General features: G+C 40.5%; 1 protein-coding gene across 2 annotated transcripts; it reads right to left on the bottom strand.

The window, feature by feature from the left end:
- Window positions 1–5,379: 5,379 nt before the first annotated feature.
- Window positions 5,380–12,914, bottom strand: tspy (testis specific protein Y-linked). Of its 2 annotated transcripts, XM_074682092.1 has the most exons (8): window positions 11,443–12,914; window positions 11,267–11,344; window positions 11,066–11,177; window positions 10,014–10,168; window positions 9,540–9,616; window positions 9,126–9,319; window positions 6,982–7,035; window positions 5,380–6,776 (listed from the first exon to the last, which is right to left on the bottom strand). In XM_074682092.1, the coding sequence occupies exons 1-8, from the start codon at window positions 12,400–12,402 to the stop codon at window positions 6,736–6,738; spliced, it is 1,671 nt and encodes a 556-aa protein (XP_074538193.1). In that variant the 5' UTR covers window positions 12,403–12,914; the 3' UTR covers window positions 5,380–6,735. The 2 variants fall into 2 exon arrangements, with proteins under 2 accessions (XP_074538193.1, XP_074538194.1); XM_074682093.1 differs by lacking the exon at window positions 6,982–7,035 and having other exon boundaries at window positions 5,381–6,776; window positions 11,443–12,912.
- Window positions 12,915–13,681: the final 767 nt, after the last annotated feature.

Here is a 13,681-nt window from a genome sequence, read left to right as displayed (position 1 = left end):
TGTGTGTGTGTGTGTGTGTGTGTGTGTGTGTGTGTGTGTGTGTGTGTGTGTGACATCCATGCACTTCACACACCAGTGATTATCAAAGGAGAGCTACTTTGGAAAACATCTTCAACATGAAGGGTGCATACGTGGCGCACATTCCAGTTGCAGCTCGCCTGCTCCACTCTCACTGTTTTGGACGTGAGGTGATTGCAGGTTTTTACAGACATACAGGAATACTGTAGCTGAAGCCTCCCTGAGACTGAGCACCGTCTGGAGTCGTCCAACATGCCACGTGTCCAGCAGGCCAGCCAGCCACCATCTGCCTTGAAGACAAGACTGGCACTCTCCCTTGCTATAAAATGCAGCTGGGTGAATCAACAGCTGTCAAAGAAAAGCTCTTTTCCTAATAACAAGAAGTGTGTGTGTAAGGGAGGTAGTGAAGGAGGGAGGAGGGTTACTGTACATGAAAAGGAGGATAGAGAGGATGTGAGGGGGATGAGTTGAAGATAGTGTTTGAGTCTGAAAAGATAAATCTGTCAGCGCTTTTGAAAAATCCCTTCATAAAAGCCAGTTAACAGTTAACAGTTACGGGTTGGCAAAAACAATAAAAGCTTTTTATCATGAGGGCCATTTTGAAAGCCAATATTCAACAAAACCCCCATTTAGGGTAAAAATTTCAAAGGTTTTCTGTGAAGTTAATATCAGACTGTTGTGTCCAGGGCATGAAAGTCATTTAAAATGAAGAGAATAAAGATTTTTATTCATTACCTGCGACCTACTTAATTGACCTACAACCAAAATATATCCTAAAGTAAAAGTGCAGAGGTTTTTGGGCCATATTTCAGAACAATATAGAACATTTCAACAGAACAACAGTGAAGCCATTACCACTAACTTTAGCAGTCAACTAGCACATACTACTGTAGCTGAAATTAGCATTAGCTATAGCCAGCAATGAAATGAAGGAATTGAGATTAAAGTTAGCAGTTACATCACTGTTAATTACTTCACATTATAGTCAGCTATCTAAAAGTGTAGGGTGTAGTAGGCTATTTAGCAGCATTTAGCAAAACATACTCAGAGTGTGTACCCTTCTTCAGAGGCTGCCATCTTGGACTGCCTTGTCTCTACAGCTGCACATAAAGGACAAACTAGTAGTACTGGTGTTTTTGTATTTAGTGAGGAGCTGTAAAAAAAAAAATGCGCTGAAGAAGAAGAGTGTGTTGTGTGTCAAAGACTTTATATGGGTGGATGTTTTGGATTGTAAAAACTTGACTAATGGAGGGTCAGACCAGTTATTCGTCACTGGAACTTTGTTACTTCTCTAACAGGAGGGGTAGGCAAGGGTGCATTTCAGTCTAACCCTTGAAAATAGCACTAACCTAACCTTAACCTTCAACTGTTATAGCTAGCTCACATTGTTAGCTAGAAATAAGTCCCTTAAAAAATATCTTTACTGCTAGCTTTAAGGTTGTTTAATTCAAACTATCTTTTGATGTACTTACCATCAGGTGTATGTCGCTTCACCAAAAGTGTTTGCTAAACTGAAAATTGTAATCGTAAAATTTGCTGTAATAATGGCAGTTTTTTTTAATCATCTCTTGCTAAATAACTAAGAATGGTGATCTGTTCTTTTTGCTTTCTGTCAGGTTCCTTATGTTAAGTCAACTTCTAAACTTGTTGCACAGAAGTTTACCGTTCAAACTGCTTTTCAGCTACCCACTCTCAGGGTAACATCAGAAAAAAATGTTACAAGCAGACAGTGTTTGTGCTTTGAGAACTCATAACGGAGAATGAAAAGTGAGACTAGTGAGCTGTAGTCAATTTTAGAAGCCTCCAAATAGTGTACACATGCAGACGCGAGGATGCAAACACAAAAAAACACATCATCTCTACTAACATCACAGACAAACACACAAGCTTCAGTTGAAAAACTAAAAATTGAGAGGAGGTTGTGCTTTCTTTGGTATCAGAGTTGCATGCCAACCTACATGTGTACAGTGTTAGTATGCAGCTATGGGATTCACATGCACACACACACCTACACATAAACTCGTACGTACTGTGTACATGCTCTGCAGCTTCAATTAAAAAAAAACGATTTCTCTTATCTCCCTCTACACCCTTCCTTTCTCCTGCCTTTGAGCACATCCTTGAGACACCGGACTCCAGGTGAATTTCAATGTCAAAGTCATGAAGGTAAAGCAAGCACAGCAATCTGTTCACTCTGTCAAGTGGTTGTGTGTAGGTGTGCGCGTGCACCCGAGTGTGTACTGTACGTGCAATGTGATTGGTGGGGGGTAGGCCTATTCATCTGTCTGGTGTGATCGTAGCTATGTGTAACTGGGCCTAGGCGTGAGTATGCACTCTGTGATCTCCCAGATAAGAGTCATCCATCTGCTGTGTGTATCTGTCAGGGCCCAGGCAGCTCTGCTTATCACTGCACTCATCCATTTCCCCTCAATCATACTCACTCTATTTCGCTCTGTTTTCACCTCTGCACAGTTCAAATGCGGCGCTTTATCTTGATTAGCTGACAAGCAGACAATCAGGCATAGGTGTACCATGGTGCTGAAAACCTGCAAGTATGCAGGTGACGTGCAGCTTCTACGAATGTGCACACATGCATAGAGGTGCTTAAAAAAAAGACTGCAAGCTTAATGAAACACAAAGGGGAAAATACGCTTATAACACACACACTGAATGGGCACAAAGTGGGCTTCAGGCCCCGCCCCGAAAACCTGAGTCTTGACAAGTGCCCTCTTGGTTGGTACTGATTCAACAAGAAAATGTATACAGTCAGTCCTTTTTTATTAGTATCAATAAAAGAAGCCACAGTCTCAATGGACAATTTTTGTTTGTCGTTAAACATTGCTGTAATTTAACTTGTCAGAGTTGGTTATATTTGCTTTATGTATATTTGTTGTGTATATCAATGCTTTATGAAATTACGTAATCAATCTCTCATTAATGTGGGAAAGAACAACAAAGCCATTAGGCATTTATGTTGTAATGTTTTTGCAAAAATAACACATAGAATGAGAGCATTAAAATGGAATACACAGTTACACCACTTCAGATTTAATCCCTTGCTGTCCTGGGACTTTTAATGTTCCAGGACCTCCCACTTGCTGCCCTTTCTTTCCTTTCCATATTAAAGTTTCTTTAGCAAAACATAACTGTGGTTGTGTGTGTGTGTGTGTGTGTGTGTGTGTGTGTGTGTGTGTGTGTGTGTGTGTGTGTGTGTGTGTGTGTGTGTGTGTGTGTGTGTGTGTGTGTGTGAAAGGCTTGGAGCTCAAGTGGTAAACAAATGAGAAACAGTACTGCTAGGTCATTTTCACCGTGGATGCTAAAAAATTGCTAAAAACTCTTTTTGGTCCCATGCGTGATGAACATCGAGATGAGCTCTAGCTAACGTAGCTTACATAGCTAACTACCGACCATGTCAGTAATTTAACAATGTAATACAGATTTTCATTTCTAGACTTAATCAGACATTTCAAAGCTTGTAAACTCAAAGCTTTTAGGGAAATTGAACTTTCTCTGTCATGTCATAAATACCATAAGATGTGTATCTTATGAACATGGTAAACACGGCCATATTTGATGGCACAACAAGACAGAAAAAATAGCTAAGGTTCTTTGTGTGTATGATACACTGAAGTAATTTGATTAAATGTTGTGAAACCAACCACTACCCTCTGGTATGTTTTATTGACTGTAAAAAATGACTGGGCAAACAATACACAAGCTAACAACTGTATAAGAGGCACTTATATTTTCACTGGGTAGAACATATTAAACAAGACAAGTTGGTTTCCAGTAGTTGTATTAAATACATTTTAAATACAGATGGCTTGGGTCTAAAAAGATTTAAAAAGAAAAAAGAAAGAAAAAAGACAGTCAGTGATCAGTCCTTTGTGAAAGCTCAAAGTCTTTTTGGATGTGCTTAAATCGTACAATTAGCCGACATGTTGATCTTCTGTGACTGATGAGCTGACTGAACTGGTCCCAAAGACTAAGTAAACAGCAAAGACAATAAATCACAAGTTTAAACTTTGTGGATTATTCTGGGAAGACCCCTGGACCCAGAACAGAGTGGTTCTCCTAATTAGGATAAAAATATAATAGATGTGGCCCCTGACCCTTAAAAAGTCATTCGTGTCCCTGTGTGTGTGTGTAGTCAATCTGTCACATTATCTCTGGGTGATGTGCCTCCAACTTTAAGAATGAGCTGCTGTGTGTAATCTTCTCATTTTCCACTCCACAGTGAATCCTTCAGATTCCGAGCACGGTCAACCCTGTGAGACGTGAGAGCATGAAGCAGCATGACAAGATGATTTGTGTACAGTAGCAACACAGGCTCAACCCAGGGGAGTGTAGTTTACACGGGGGAATCCTTTTAGGCTTCTGCCTCCCCACACATAACAAAGGCTTCACAGACAACCCTCAGACCGCAAAGCAGCCCGAGGACGGCTTTGTTGTCCCAGCAATCTGTACTTAGTTTGTCACGATCAATATTGTACGAACCAAAGCCATTATTAATTCATAGTCATAAAAACATGTGCTCTCTGAATAAAGCTGCTTCAAAGCAGAGACAAACTCTGTGTTTCACGTGGGAGCATTTCATGGGGTAGAACGCGTTAGCATCACCAGTATTAATAGTATATGCCCGTCCTAGACTGCATACCCTGGGTGCTGCTGGGCCTACAGCACGACAGGTTTTTGCCGGTGGAATATTTATAGCTGTGCATTAAAAGTGGAATCAAGGGTTTAAGTGTACCATTGCAACACTGCTGCCGTTCCTTTGTCTGGGCCTGTCCAAAAATGTCTTGCCCAGAGCTATTTGCAGTGCTACATTCAAAATGTCAGATATCACAGGCTGGCGTCATATCAAAGACAGAATAGATTAAAGAACAGCTGTAGCTCACCGAGTCCTGTTTGATTTGTTAATGTTGCAGCTGAGCATGACAGAGGTGTGACTTTTACGTCAATGAGTCACATGTGTGCTTTGTCATTGGGAGTTCTGAGGATTGGAGACAGTTGAGTAAAAGCAAGACGTCTTAGGTGCTTATTTATGTGCACATTAAAGCTTTAATGGGGACATCAGAGGGCTGTGTGATATACTTCATTCACTCATTAAAAGAAATTAACACCTTGTTCTTAGAGGTCTGACCATAATCTGAACCACACTGCCACCTTGTGGTTCTTTAAGAAAAAAACTGACAATCTAATCTCAACATTTTAAAATCTACTGTCTTTTAAAACTTTCAGATTTCATGATCTGCATATTTTGATTTGCTACTGTTGTAGAGCAATTTTTCATTCTAAAGTACTTTATAAATCAGGGTTGTAAATATTTTTATTTTGCATAAAGAATAACAGAAAACAAAAGTTAACAATTGCCTATTTATTAGGTCTGAGTCAAAAGGTGAACATTTATCTTTAAGCAAACAAAATTAACCAAAGCAACAAACAGGTCAGTATCCGTAAACTACAGTGTTCTATAAAACACAGCACACAAAATATACCTTTCTGATCATGTTTATGAAAAAGTCCAGATTATTCGATAAATTTATCCATGGATTAAATATGTCTTGTCCAAAAGACAAAGCTGAAGTATATTTACAGGTCATTGCTAAGAAAAGTAAGCAAATACAAATACTAATTTAGTTACAGTGCACCTTGTGGCATCGGTGTGGGTTCAACAACATTTACCAACACTGCACAGAAAAAGAAAAAAGGCTTAACATAATCATCCTGTCTCACAGTTCATGCTCACAGGCATGCCATGATGTGGAAGTGTAGAAAAGCCAAGTAATAAATACAGTCTTTTTAAAAAGAAGAGAACACAACAGACCTTAAAACACGTTACAACAAATCAAACTGTCAATGCTTCAGAAAGAAGATTCAACTTAGATGGAGAGAAATACAGGACTACTTGTTGTAGGATCATGTTACATGAAGGAGTACTCACAGAAACATGTAAAAATTATGCAATGATTTCAACATCCGAGATGATTTACAGGTTCAGGGTTTGTGTGACAAGACTGAGAGGTGAAGGAGAAGCACGGGTAGCATATTAAAACAATATCTGTTCCTATTTACTACAGTAGAGTACACATTTCCTTATACACAACCTACAACAACCAGAGTGTGAATGTGAAGAAATCTGTAATGTCTGATCAATAAAACTACCACCATGATCATCCCTGAGAGCTAATTTTGGTTCAGTGCATGTTAATGTACTGTCATTTCATCAATTTAGCTTTTTAACATGTTTCTCTTTTTACAGAAACAGGAAAGAAATCTCCTGCAAATGATCATTATTAATGCCACGCTAAGTCTCTGCAATTCTTTTCCTTTGAAGACGTGTGTGCATGTGTGTTTGTGTTGACTTTACAATATGTCCCTCCTCTGTAAAAGAACAACATTTATGTATGAAGTGACCGGCGTTGACGTGCCATAGAACCAGTTTAGAAAACAATATCTGCAAAAAATGAATCAGAGTACACCAGATTACACAGCACTGACTATATAAAATAGAAGGGAAACATGCTGCCTTGGCTTTATTTTGACAGTTAACCCTGATTTAAAAGGCTGTCTATGATTTTTGGGTAAAAAATGAAAAAAAAGAGATTCTGTGCATACAAATGAGAATTAATTGCTCTGTCTCTTTGCCAAAGTAGGCATGCTCCTAATCTTCCTGGTCTCTGGTCCTGGTCCCACACATGTCACCTCTTCCTCCTCTCAGGCCTCCTCCTCTTCTTCCTGCTCACTGTCATCAGAGCCTGGGTGATAAACATAAGTTGAAATTTCAAGGTAACCTTGCTGATTGGGACAAAGATCTGCTGCTCTAAACAAAGCGGTAAAGTCAGTCAGAGTGTGAAATACAGAGTAACTAAAGAGTACAAATTAAAGGTGAACCTTTAACTCTCCAAGTTCCCAACCTCTTATTAATCTTTAAGTGGTGAATTTGCAGCAGTGGTGTCTTACCGTCGATCACAATTTCTCCAGCATCATCCTCCTCACCCTCCTCTCGGATCTCATCTGAAGGGGACATATTTCCTGTCTATTCAGTTCAGGCTGCATTACCCAGACATTCCTATTACAGCTACAAGACAAGCTAGTGAGACCCTCTGCCTCTCATTTAAAGGGATATTTCAGCTTTTTGAAGTTAGGTTGTATGTGTTACATGTGACGAGCAATTGTTCAAGCAACTACAGATGTTGGTCAGCTTGCCCCACTCATCTGCCAAGCAAACAGTATGCATCAGTGTTCTGATGGGGCTGAGACGACTCCGACCTAGGCTCTTTAATGAGATCTCTGTTTTTTGCACAGTTTGCAGAGGAAAAGGTGACTAAAAAGGATGAAAAAAGTAGGGGTGAAACGAAATAGCCAAGTCATAATTTTATACAAAATACCATATAGGGTTCACGATATGGTACAAAAATAGTCACATTCAAGGAATCACAGCAGCTATTTTCCTTGGGGCTTGTCTTTTCACTACTGCTCAAAGAAATGAATTTTGTGTCTTGCTAACATAACCAGCATCACTATCTTTGGAATTAGGAGTAATATTAGGATTCATGACATATTTACATAGGGATGGGTACCTTTCACATTTGAAACCATACGGTATCGATCCCCGGTGCCTAGCAACCGGTATCGGTACTCAACAGTACCAATTTTCGGTACTTTTGTGTGCATATGTGGAAATAAAAATCTATTTGTTTAATAATAAAATGTAAATTCTTTTTAATCTAACATATTTATTCTTCAATATATAACCCTATAATGCTGTGTTCATGTCCAGCATGGAAAATCACCTACTCTTCCACTCCCTCACAGTCACAAGGATACACGTAGGTACCTAAACATGGTACCTTTTGATTTTACCTGAATCGGTACCCGGTACTTCTGATAGAATTCGGTAGGTACCTTTAAAAGTACCTCATTCGGTACCCATCCCTATATTTACAGCACAATAGATAGCACAGAGTTGCCTGTTAAAAATAAATGTCCCACTGTGATGAAAAATGATGCCCATCCACAATAGCTATTCAACCAACAGGGCAAACAGGAAGAGCAAATCAAACCCTTTCCACCACTGTGTGTGTTTATGAAGCATCTGACAGCTCCCATTGGATCACTATGAAAACGCACAGTGAAGTCATATCTCCGATTCAGCCTCTTAGAATTAAAGTGAACACCTTGAAAAAAAATATATGAAAACACCAGTACTTAACAAAATGGGGCTAATAGTTTACCGCATGTACTTAAGCCCACGTGAGTGTCAGCTGATGAGAAGGAGCATTGACAGATAGCATTTTCTCAAACTCGGATACAGACATATCAAAGCAGGGCAAAGACACTGAAATGGGCAAAACTTTGTGCCACGAAATTATGTTACATTCCTAAAAAGGTGACAAAAGATCAGAGCTAGCAGGAGAACAGCAGAGATCCCAAATCACCTGGATATGCAGGCATGTAAAGTGCGCTGATGAACACAAAATAGTGTTCTCGCTAATCATTGCTGCTACTTCCCACTCGCAGGAAATCTTATTTCACAACAGCTCTCTGGTGTTCTTGTATTTTTTTAATAATTGCGTCCATCATTGATCAGTTCCTGCGCTTTCTACTATGTAGCCAAGATGGCCACCGTTAGAATTAGAAGTATTCAGCGTTTTACCCCTGAGATTGGCAAAACCGGAATGAAGAGATATCAAAAGTCACAATGTATGATGTGTGACATGTATACAATACAAGTAAGCGGTGTAAAAATAGTATGAAGACAAGAGGGCTTTCCGATGGCGCAGTAAAAGACTGAAAAAATCTTGGTAGAGTACACACTTAAACTGAGATGAATGCTTGGGTTGGAGTCTCTCAATGCTAGCTGAATTAAGTGGTGGACTTAGCCCCATCTGCAGCAAGTGACATGTAAGCTCCAACAACCCCACTTGAAAAAAAAAACACTGAACTATCCCTTTATTATCTTAACCAGAAATCAAAATAGCTGATAAAGACAAAACTAGATTCAAATAAAAACAAATCTTGACACTATAGGTAACCATACCCCAACCAGCTCAATGAAGCAATGGGGTTCCAGCTGTTCTTCCAAGTCCTACTTAATCACTCACCAGCACTTGCCCCCCTCTCTTCCTCTTCTTCTTCCTCCTCCTCTTCTTCCTCTTCATCATCCTCTTCCTCCTCCTCCCTACTGTGGCCTTGTTCCGCCTCACCAGCCTCCTCACCAGGCTCCTCGTCTGAGTCAGAGATCACTACACAATCGTCTCCATTGCCGTTGTCAGCTGGTCTGGCCCCGCTGCCACCACTGGAGAAAAGATACATACATACACGTTAATGTCAACAGTTAAAACACTCTTCCTGTATGCACTCACCTGGTCTTACCAGGAGAAAAGAAAAAAAATCGGGAAACTGTTAAGATTTGAGACATGACCGACTATTTCAAGGCCCTGGGGCTGGAAATAATTCTCGACTTTATAGTCTAATAGAGGGTTGTTCATAAGTTACTCTGTAAACACACGCTTTACCTGCCGTTCTCCCGCGGTTCCCAGAGTGGAGTGAGGTAGTATCTCAGAGGGTCTCTAAACAGGTCATCCTTGAGTATCTAAACACAAGCACAAATGTTATTTTAAAACATTTAAAATAACCAGTTTGATCCACCACACACAAAGTTGCTATTCTGAAACTAAGGATTGAACTTTGATATCTGAAAGCTAAATTTTGATTGTTGAAATATCCTTGAACCATTTTTAGCTGATCATTAACTTGCTAAAAGTTGAATGAAAGAAGAATAAATTACATTATGTGCAAAAATTTAAACTTCAACCCTGACCTCAAACACATCCAGTTCACACATAGTGGATGAGAGAAACAGTTCTACTGGAAAAACTGCATAAATTCATCAGCATCACACTGAAAAATGGATTATCTCAAAAGATCAAAGTGAGCCAAATGTTCCTTTGTGTAATTCTGAAACTATGTGGAGGTGGAATGATTCGTACCTGCGCTACATCATCTTGTCCTGGATTGCTATGGTCACCAAACCAGCTGAAAAAGGTATGGTAGACCCCACGTGATGACTTCCTGGGTTCGCTGTTGGCTGTAAGGTTCTGACCACGATGCCACAGGATTGGATTAGAGAAGGACATGGGAGATCCTGCAAGAGAGTCAACACGTTTGAACGGAAAGAAAGATTTCAGATGATGCTGCAGGATGTGAATTTACTATTGATGACCCAAAGTTCACACTATGGATATGAATGGAAACAACATACATACTTAGCCTGAGTTAAAAGAAGATCAACTTGAGAGGCTAACTGTTTGACACTGTGTAGCCTAAACCATCATGGTTAAAAACATGTAACTGCCTGGATTGCATCAGCAACAAATAATTAAACCTTCATATATTATTAAACTTACTCAACCGCCTATTTACAGTACATCTAGAACTCAATATGATCAGATGCAGGTGTTCCTCAGCTGAAATAGTTATTTTACACTGAAAGTTATTTTTCACCCAAGAAATCTCCTTAGTTGATTGCCATTGATGAAGAAGTGACACCTGTGATTTTGCTGTCATCTAAAGGGTTTGAAATCACGAGTAAACTTTTAGTTTCCTGATGTTGTTCCTTAATTAACATCAGAGATGTGATGTAGTATTGGTTTTAGAAATTTGATCTGTTCTTTTTACTAACTACTATCCTCATAATTCTATTCAACAGCTCTGAAACTGATTATTTGACTATGGCTACAGCAGACTTGTCATCACTCACAGTGTTGTCCAAGCTGTTTTATTCAGTTATGCAAACATAACAATAACAGCTCCAATAGCATGACTATCACTTTGTTCTGGCATAAACAGCATGGATGCAGTTTGTTCACCATGGGTGTGAAGCTGACAAGTTTGTTGAACTTTGTGTTCAGTTTTTTTTTGGCTCGCTACTCGTCACTCTCAGCACTTGATGACATTTATTCAAAAGAAAGGGAGGCTATGTGTAGTTTGAACCAAATGTTGATACTTTTAAAAGTGAACACTATCTTATATTTATTTTTACCTCCCATCCCCAGGTGCAGCTCCTTCATGATGATGTTATTCTGGAAGTACGGGTTTCGTCTGAAGTGGAAACGGATCCTGAAGCCCAGTTTGTTATTCTTGAATGACTCAATCTGAAAGAAATATCACAAAACAACTGAATTTACTGCTGTTCAAATACAATAGAAGGGTGAAAATTTCAAGAAGCATCAACCCTTCTTACCTCAAGCTCAGTCATGTAACTGAGAGCATCTTCATCTGACTCATCAATGTGAGCAGAGAGATGAGGATGGTTCAACAGCTGCCGGATCACAGTTAAGGAAATTTCCAATTCACATTTGTGTGATTACTCAAACTCAACTACAGAATGGACAAAGGGACATGTTTTTTAAAGGATACAGCTGTCACCCAGAAGCCTGGGATAGTTTTCATGATGGAGCTGCGCTGATCCAGATGCGGGCGCCGCAGACGACTGATCTTCAGCTCCAAGCGTTGGTGAAGCCGAGCGCTTTTCTTCTCAAGAGCCTCCAGTCTCATCTGTACCTGTGCTAGAAGAGCCACGGACTGTCTCATCTCTGGGGCCATCTTTACAGACACAATGGCACACTCCCCATCATCATTATCCTCATTATCTGATGGGAATGATGAGCTTGGGTCAGAGGAAGATCCGGATATGGATTCATCACCTTCATCTGCTTCTGGCATGTCATCTGCATCTTCTCTGTCAGTGCTGTGCACAGACGTGGAGCTGTCTGCTGCAGCTGCCTGTGTTCTAGAGCCCCCTTTTAACGACTGGTGGCCCCCACGTTGTTTAAATCTGCTCCCCTGTTTCACCTGTTTGGCCTTTTCAGATGAGCAAGGAGTCTCTTGGCTGTCTTCTCCGTCTCCTCCTGTGAGACTGGCAAGTGCTTCAGCAGCTGCTATGGCTGCTGAGTCTGACTGGTCCAGAGGAGTAGAGGAAAGCTGCTTTGATACCTCTGTCTTTGAAACATCTTTCTTTGTATCAGTAGATACCTGTGCATCTGAGGATTCTGGCTTTTCTGAGCTGTTGGCATCGTGACCGTCAGTGCTGGAATTACTGATGGGCAGTTTTGAGGTGCCATCTGCACCGTTTGAACTCTGATCCTTTCCCGCAGCATCTGGTTCTTTTGCACTATCTTTTGACTGACTTGCAGTTATTTCTTTGCTCTCCGCTTCTCTGTTTTTGCTGCTTTCTGAGCTGACCTGCGCCTCGTCTGACGCGTCACAAACTTTGGACGACTTGCTAGGAATCGTGCTACCTTCGTCCTGATCGGGTGATGGACACCGTTTCCTCGGTGCAGAGTCTGCGGACTGTGTGCAGCCCGTCACTTCACTCATACTAGCTAGCTAGCCAAAGAGCTAACGGGCTGGGTAAGGTATAAACTCAACTAAATCAAACTTCAATGCAATCGCTGACTCCTCTAAACGTGCAACTTAGATAGCCGTTCTGTTTTCTTTTGTACTCGTAACGTGATGTAACCTACATTCTCAGTGCAGCAAGAGCAGGAAGCAGCTCGCGTATCGCTCTGCGGCCTTGCGGAACGTTGAAAATTAGCAGGCAGTGGCTAAGTTGGTTAGCTCGCCTCACTCAATATGTGGCTCCTCCTGGTGATCGCCGCCACACATTTCCCAAGTTAAAAGTCCAGCATAGAAGACTCGGTAAAAACAATCAAACCCTTTCGTGTTACTAAGCCTTGTGCAATAATTCACGATCTTTATGTTAGTTTAACTTTGCATTATCCGTTAGCTTACTATCCCTGCACCGACGTGACAGAAAAACAATCCTCTGATTGGCTACGGCACGCCGCGCTAAATTCTCTCCACCAATCATTTGCAAGGGTGTGTTTACACGGTAATCTGGATGTAGCAGTGGTGTAACTGCGCACGCGAGCTCAAGAAGCTGTCAACGGTCGTCACAAGATACATTAAGCCCCAAAAATAGTTATTTAGGAAAATTACGAAGGTATACATAGCCTTTTACATGTTTTACTTACTATTCACGAAATAAACATGTGGTTGTTGTTAGAATAATAAAACATGTTCCTAGTTTTTGGTTTGAAAAGCAGTCAACGGTTGATACGGGATGTAGACAAATGGCTGAGTAGACAAATGGAGTGGACATCGTTTTTTTTAAACATCTGGTACTCACTATCAACGGGAAAAAAGATTTAATGGATGATGTTAAGATAATAAATATGCATTTTGCTATGGATTCAAAGAAGCAGTATGTTTGATAGTGACCAGTTTTGGATGGCAGCTTCTCCATGTAGAGAAAATGTTTACAACAGTCAGACGAGGGTTATTTTCTTAATTTTAAAAGCTTCTTAACATTGTTGGAAAAAGTTCACCAAAACCCTCCTAGTCAACATAAAAAATAAGAACATGGAGCGCAGATGACCTAGTGGTTAAGGTTGCGCCCCATGAGGTTTGCCCTTGCACAGGTGGCCTAGGTTCAGCTCCATCTTGTTGCCTTTTCCCTGCATGTCATTCACCACTCTTGCCCTGTGTCCTGCTCTATCCCCTGGCCTCTCTACCATCTAATTAAAGGCACAAAAGCCCCCCAAAAATAGCAATAAGAAAAAATAAATAAAACAACAAAAACATTCTTCATTTACAG

The sequence above is a fragment of the Halichoeres trimaculatus genome, unplaced genomic scaffold (assembly GCF_033239565.1).
Source record: "Halichoeres trimaculatus isolate MK-OKI-2021-1 unplaced genomic scaffold, fHalTri1.1 fHalTri1_scaffold_11, whole genome shotgun sequence".
Classification (NCBI taxonomy): domain Eukaryota; kingdom Metazoa; phylum Chordata; class Actinopteri; order Labriformes; family Labridae; genus Halichoeres; species Halichoeres trimaculatus.
The sequence above is the reverse complement of the archived record's forward strand: the minus strand, read 5'-3'. Positions and strand labels throughout refer to the sequence as shown.

What these genes read in the sequence shown, in the direction of transcription:
- tspy (XM_074682092.1), bottom strand. Translation starts at nt 12,402, where the DNA reads ATGAGTGAAGTGACGGGCTGCACACAGTCCGCAGACTCTGCACCGAGG. An exon ending in GTTACATGACTGAGCTTGAG is followed by an intron (nt 11,178 to 11,266) that starts GTAAGAAGGGTT and finishes TATTTCTTTCAG; the next exon opens with ATTGAGTCATTCAAGAATAA. An exon ending in GACAAGATGATGTAGCGCAG is followed by an intron (nt 9,617 to 10,013) that starts GTACGAATCATT and finishes GCTTGTGTTTAG; the next exon opens with ATACTCAAGGATGACCTGTT.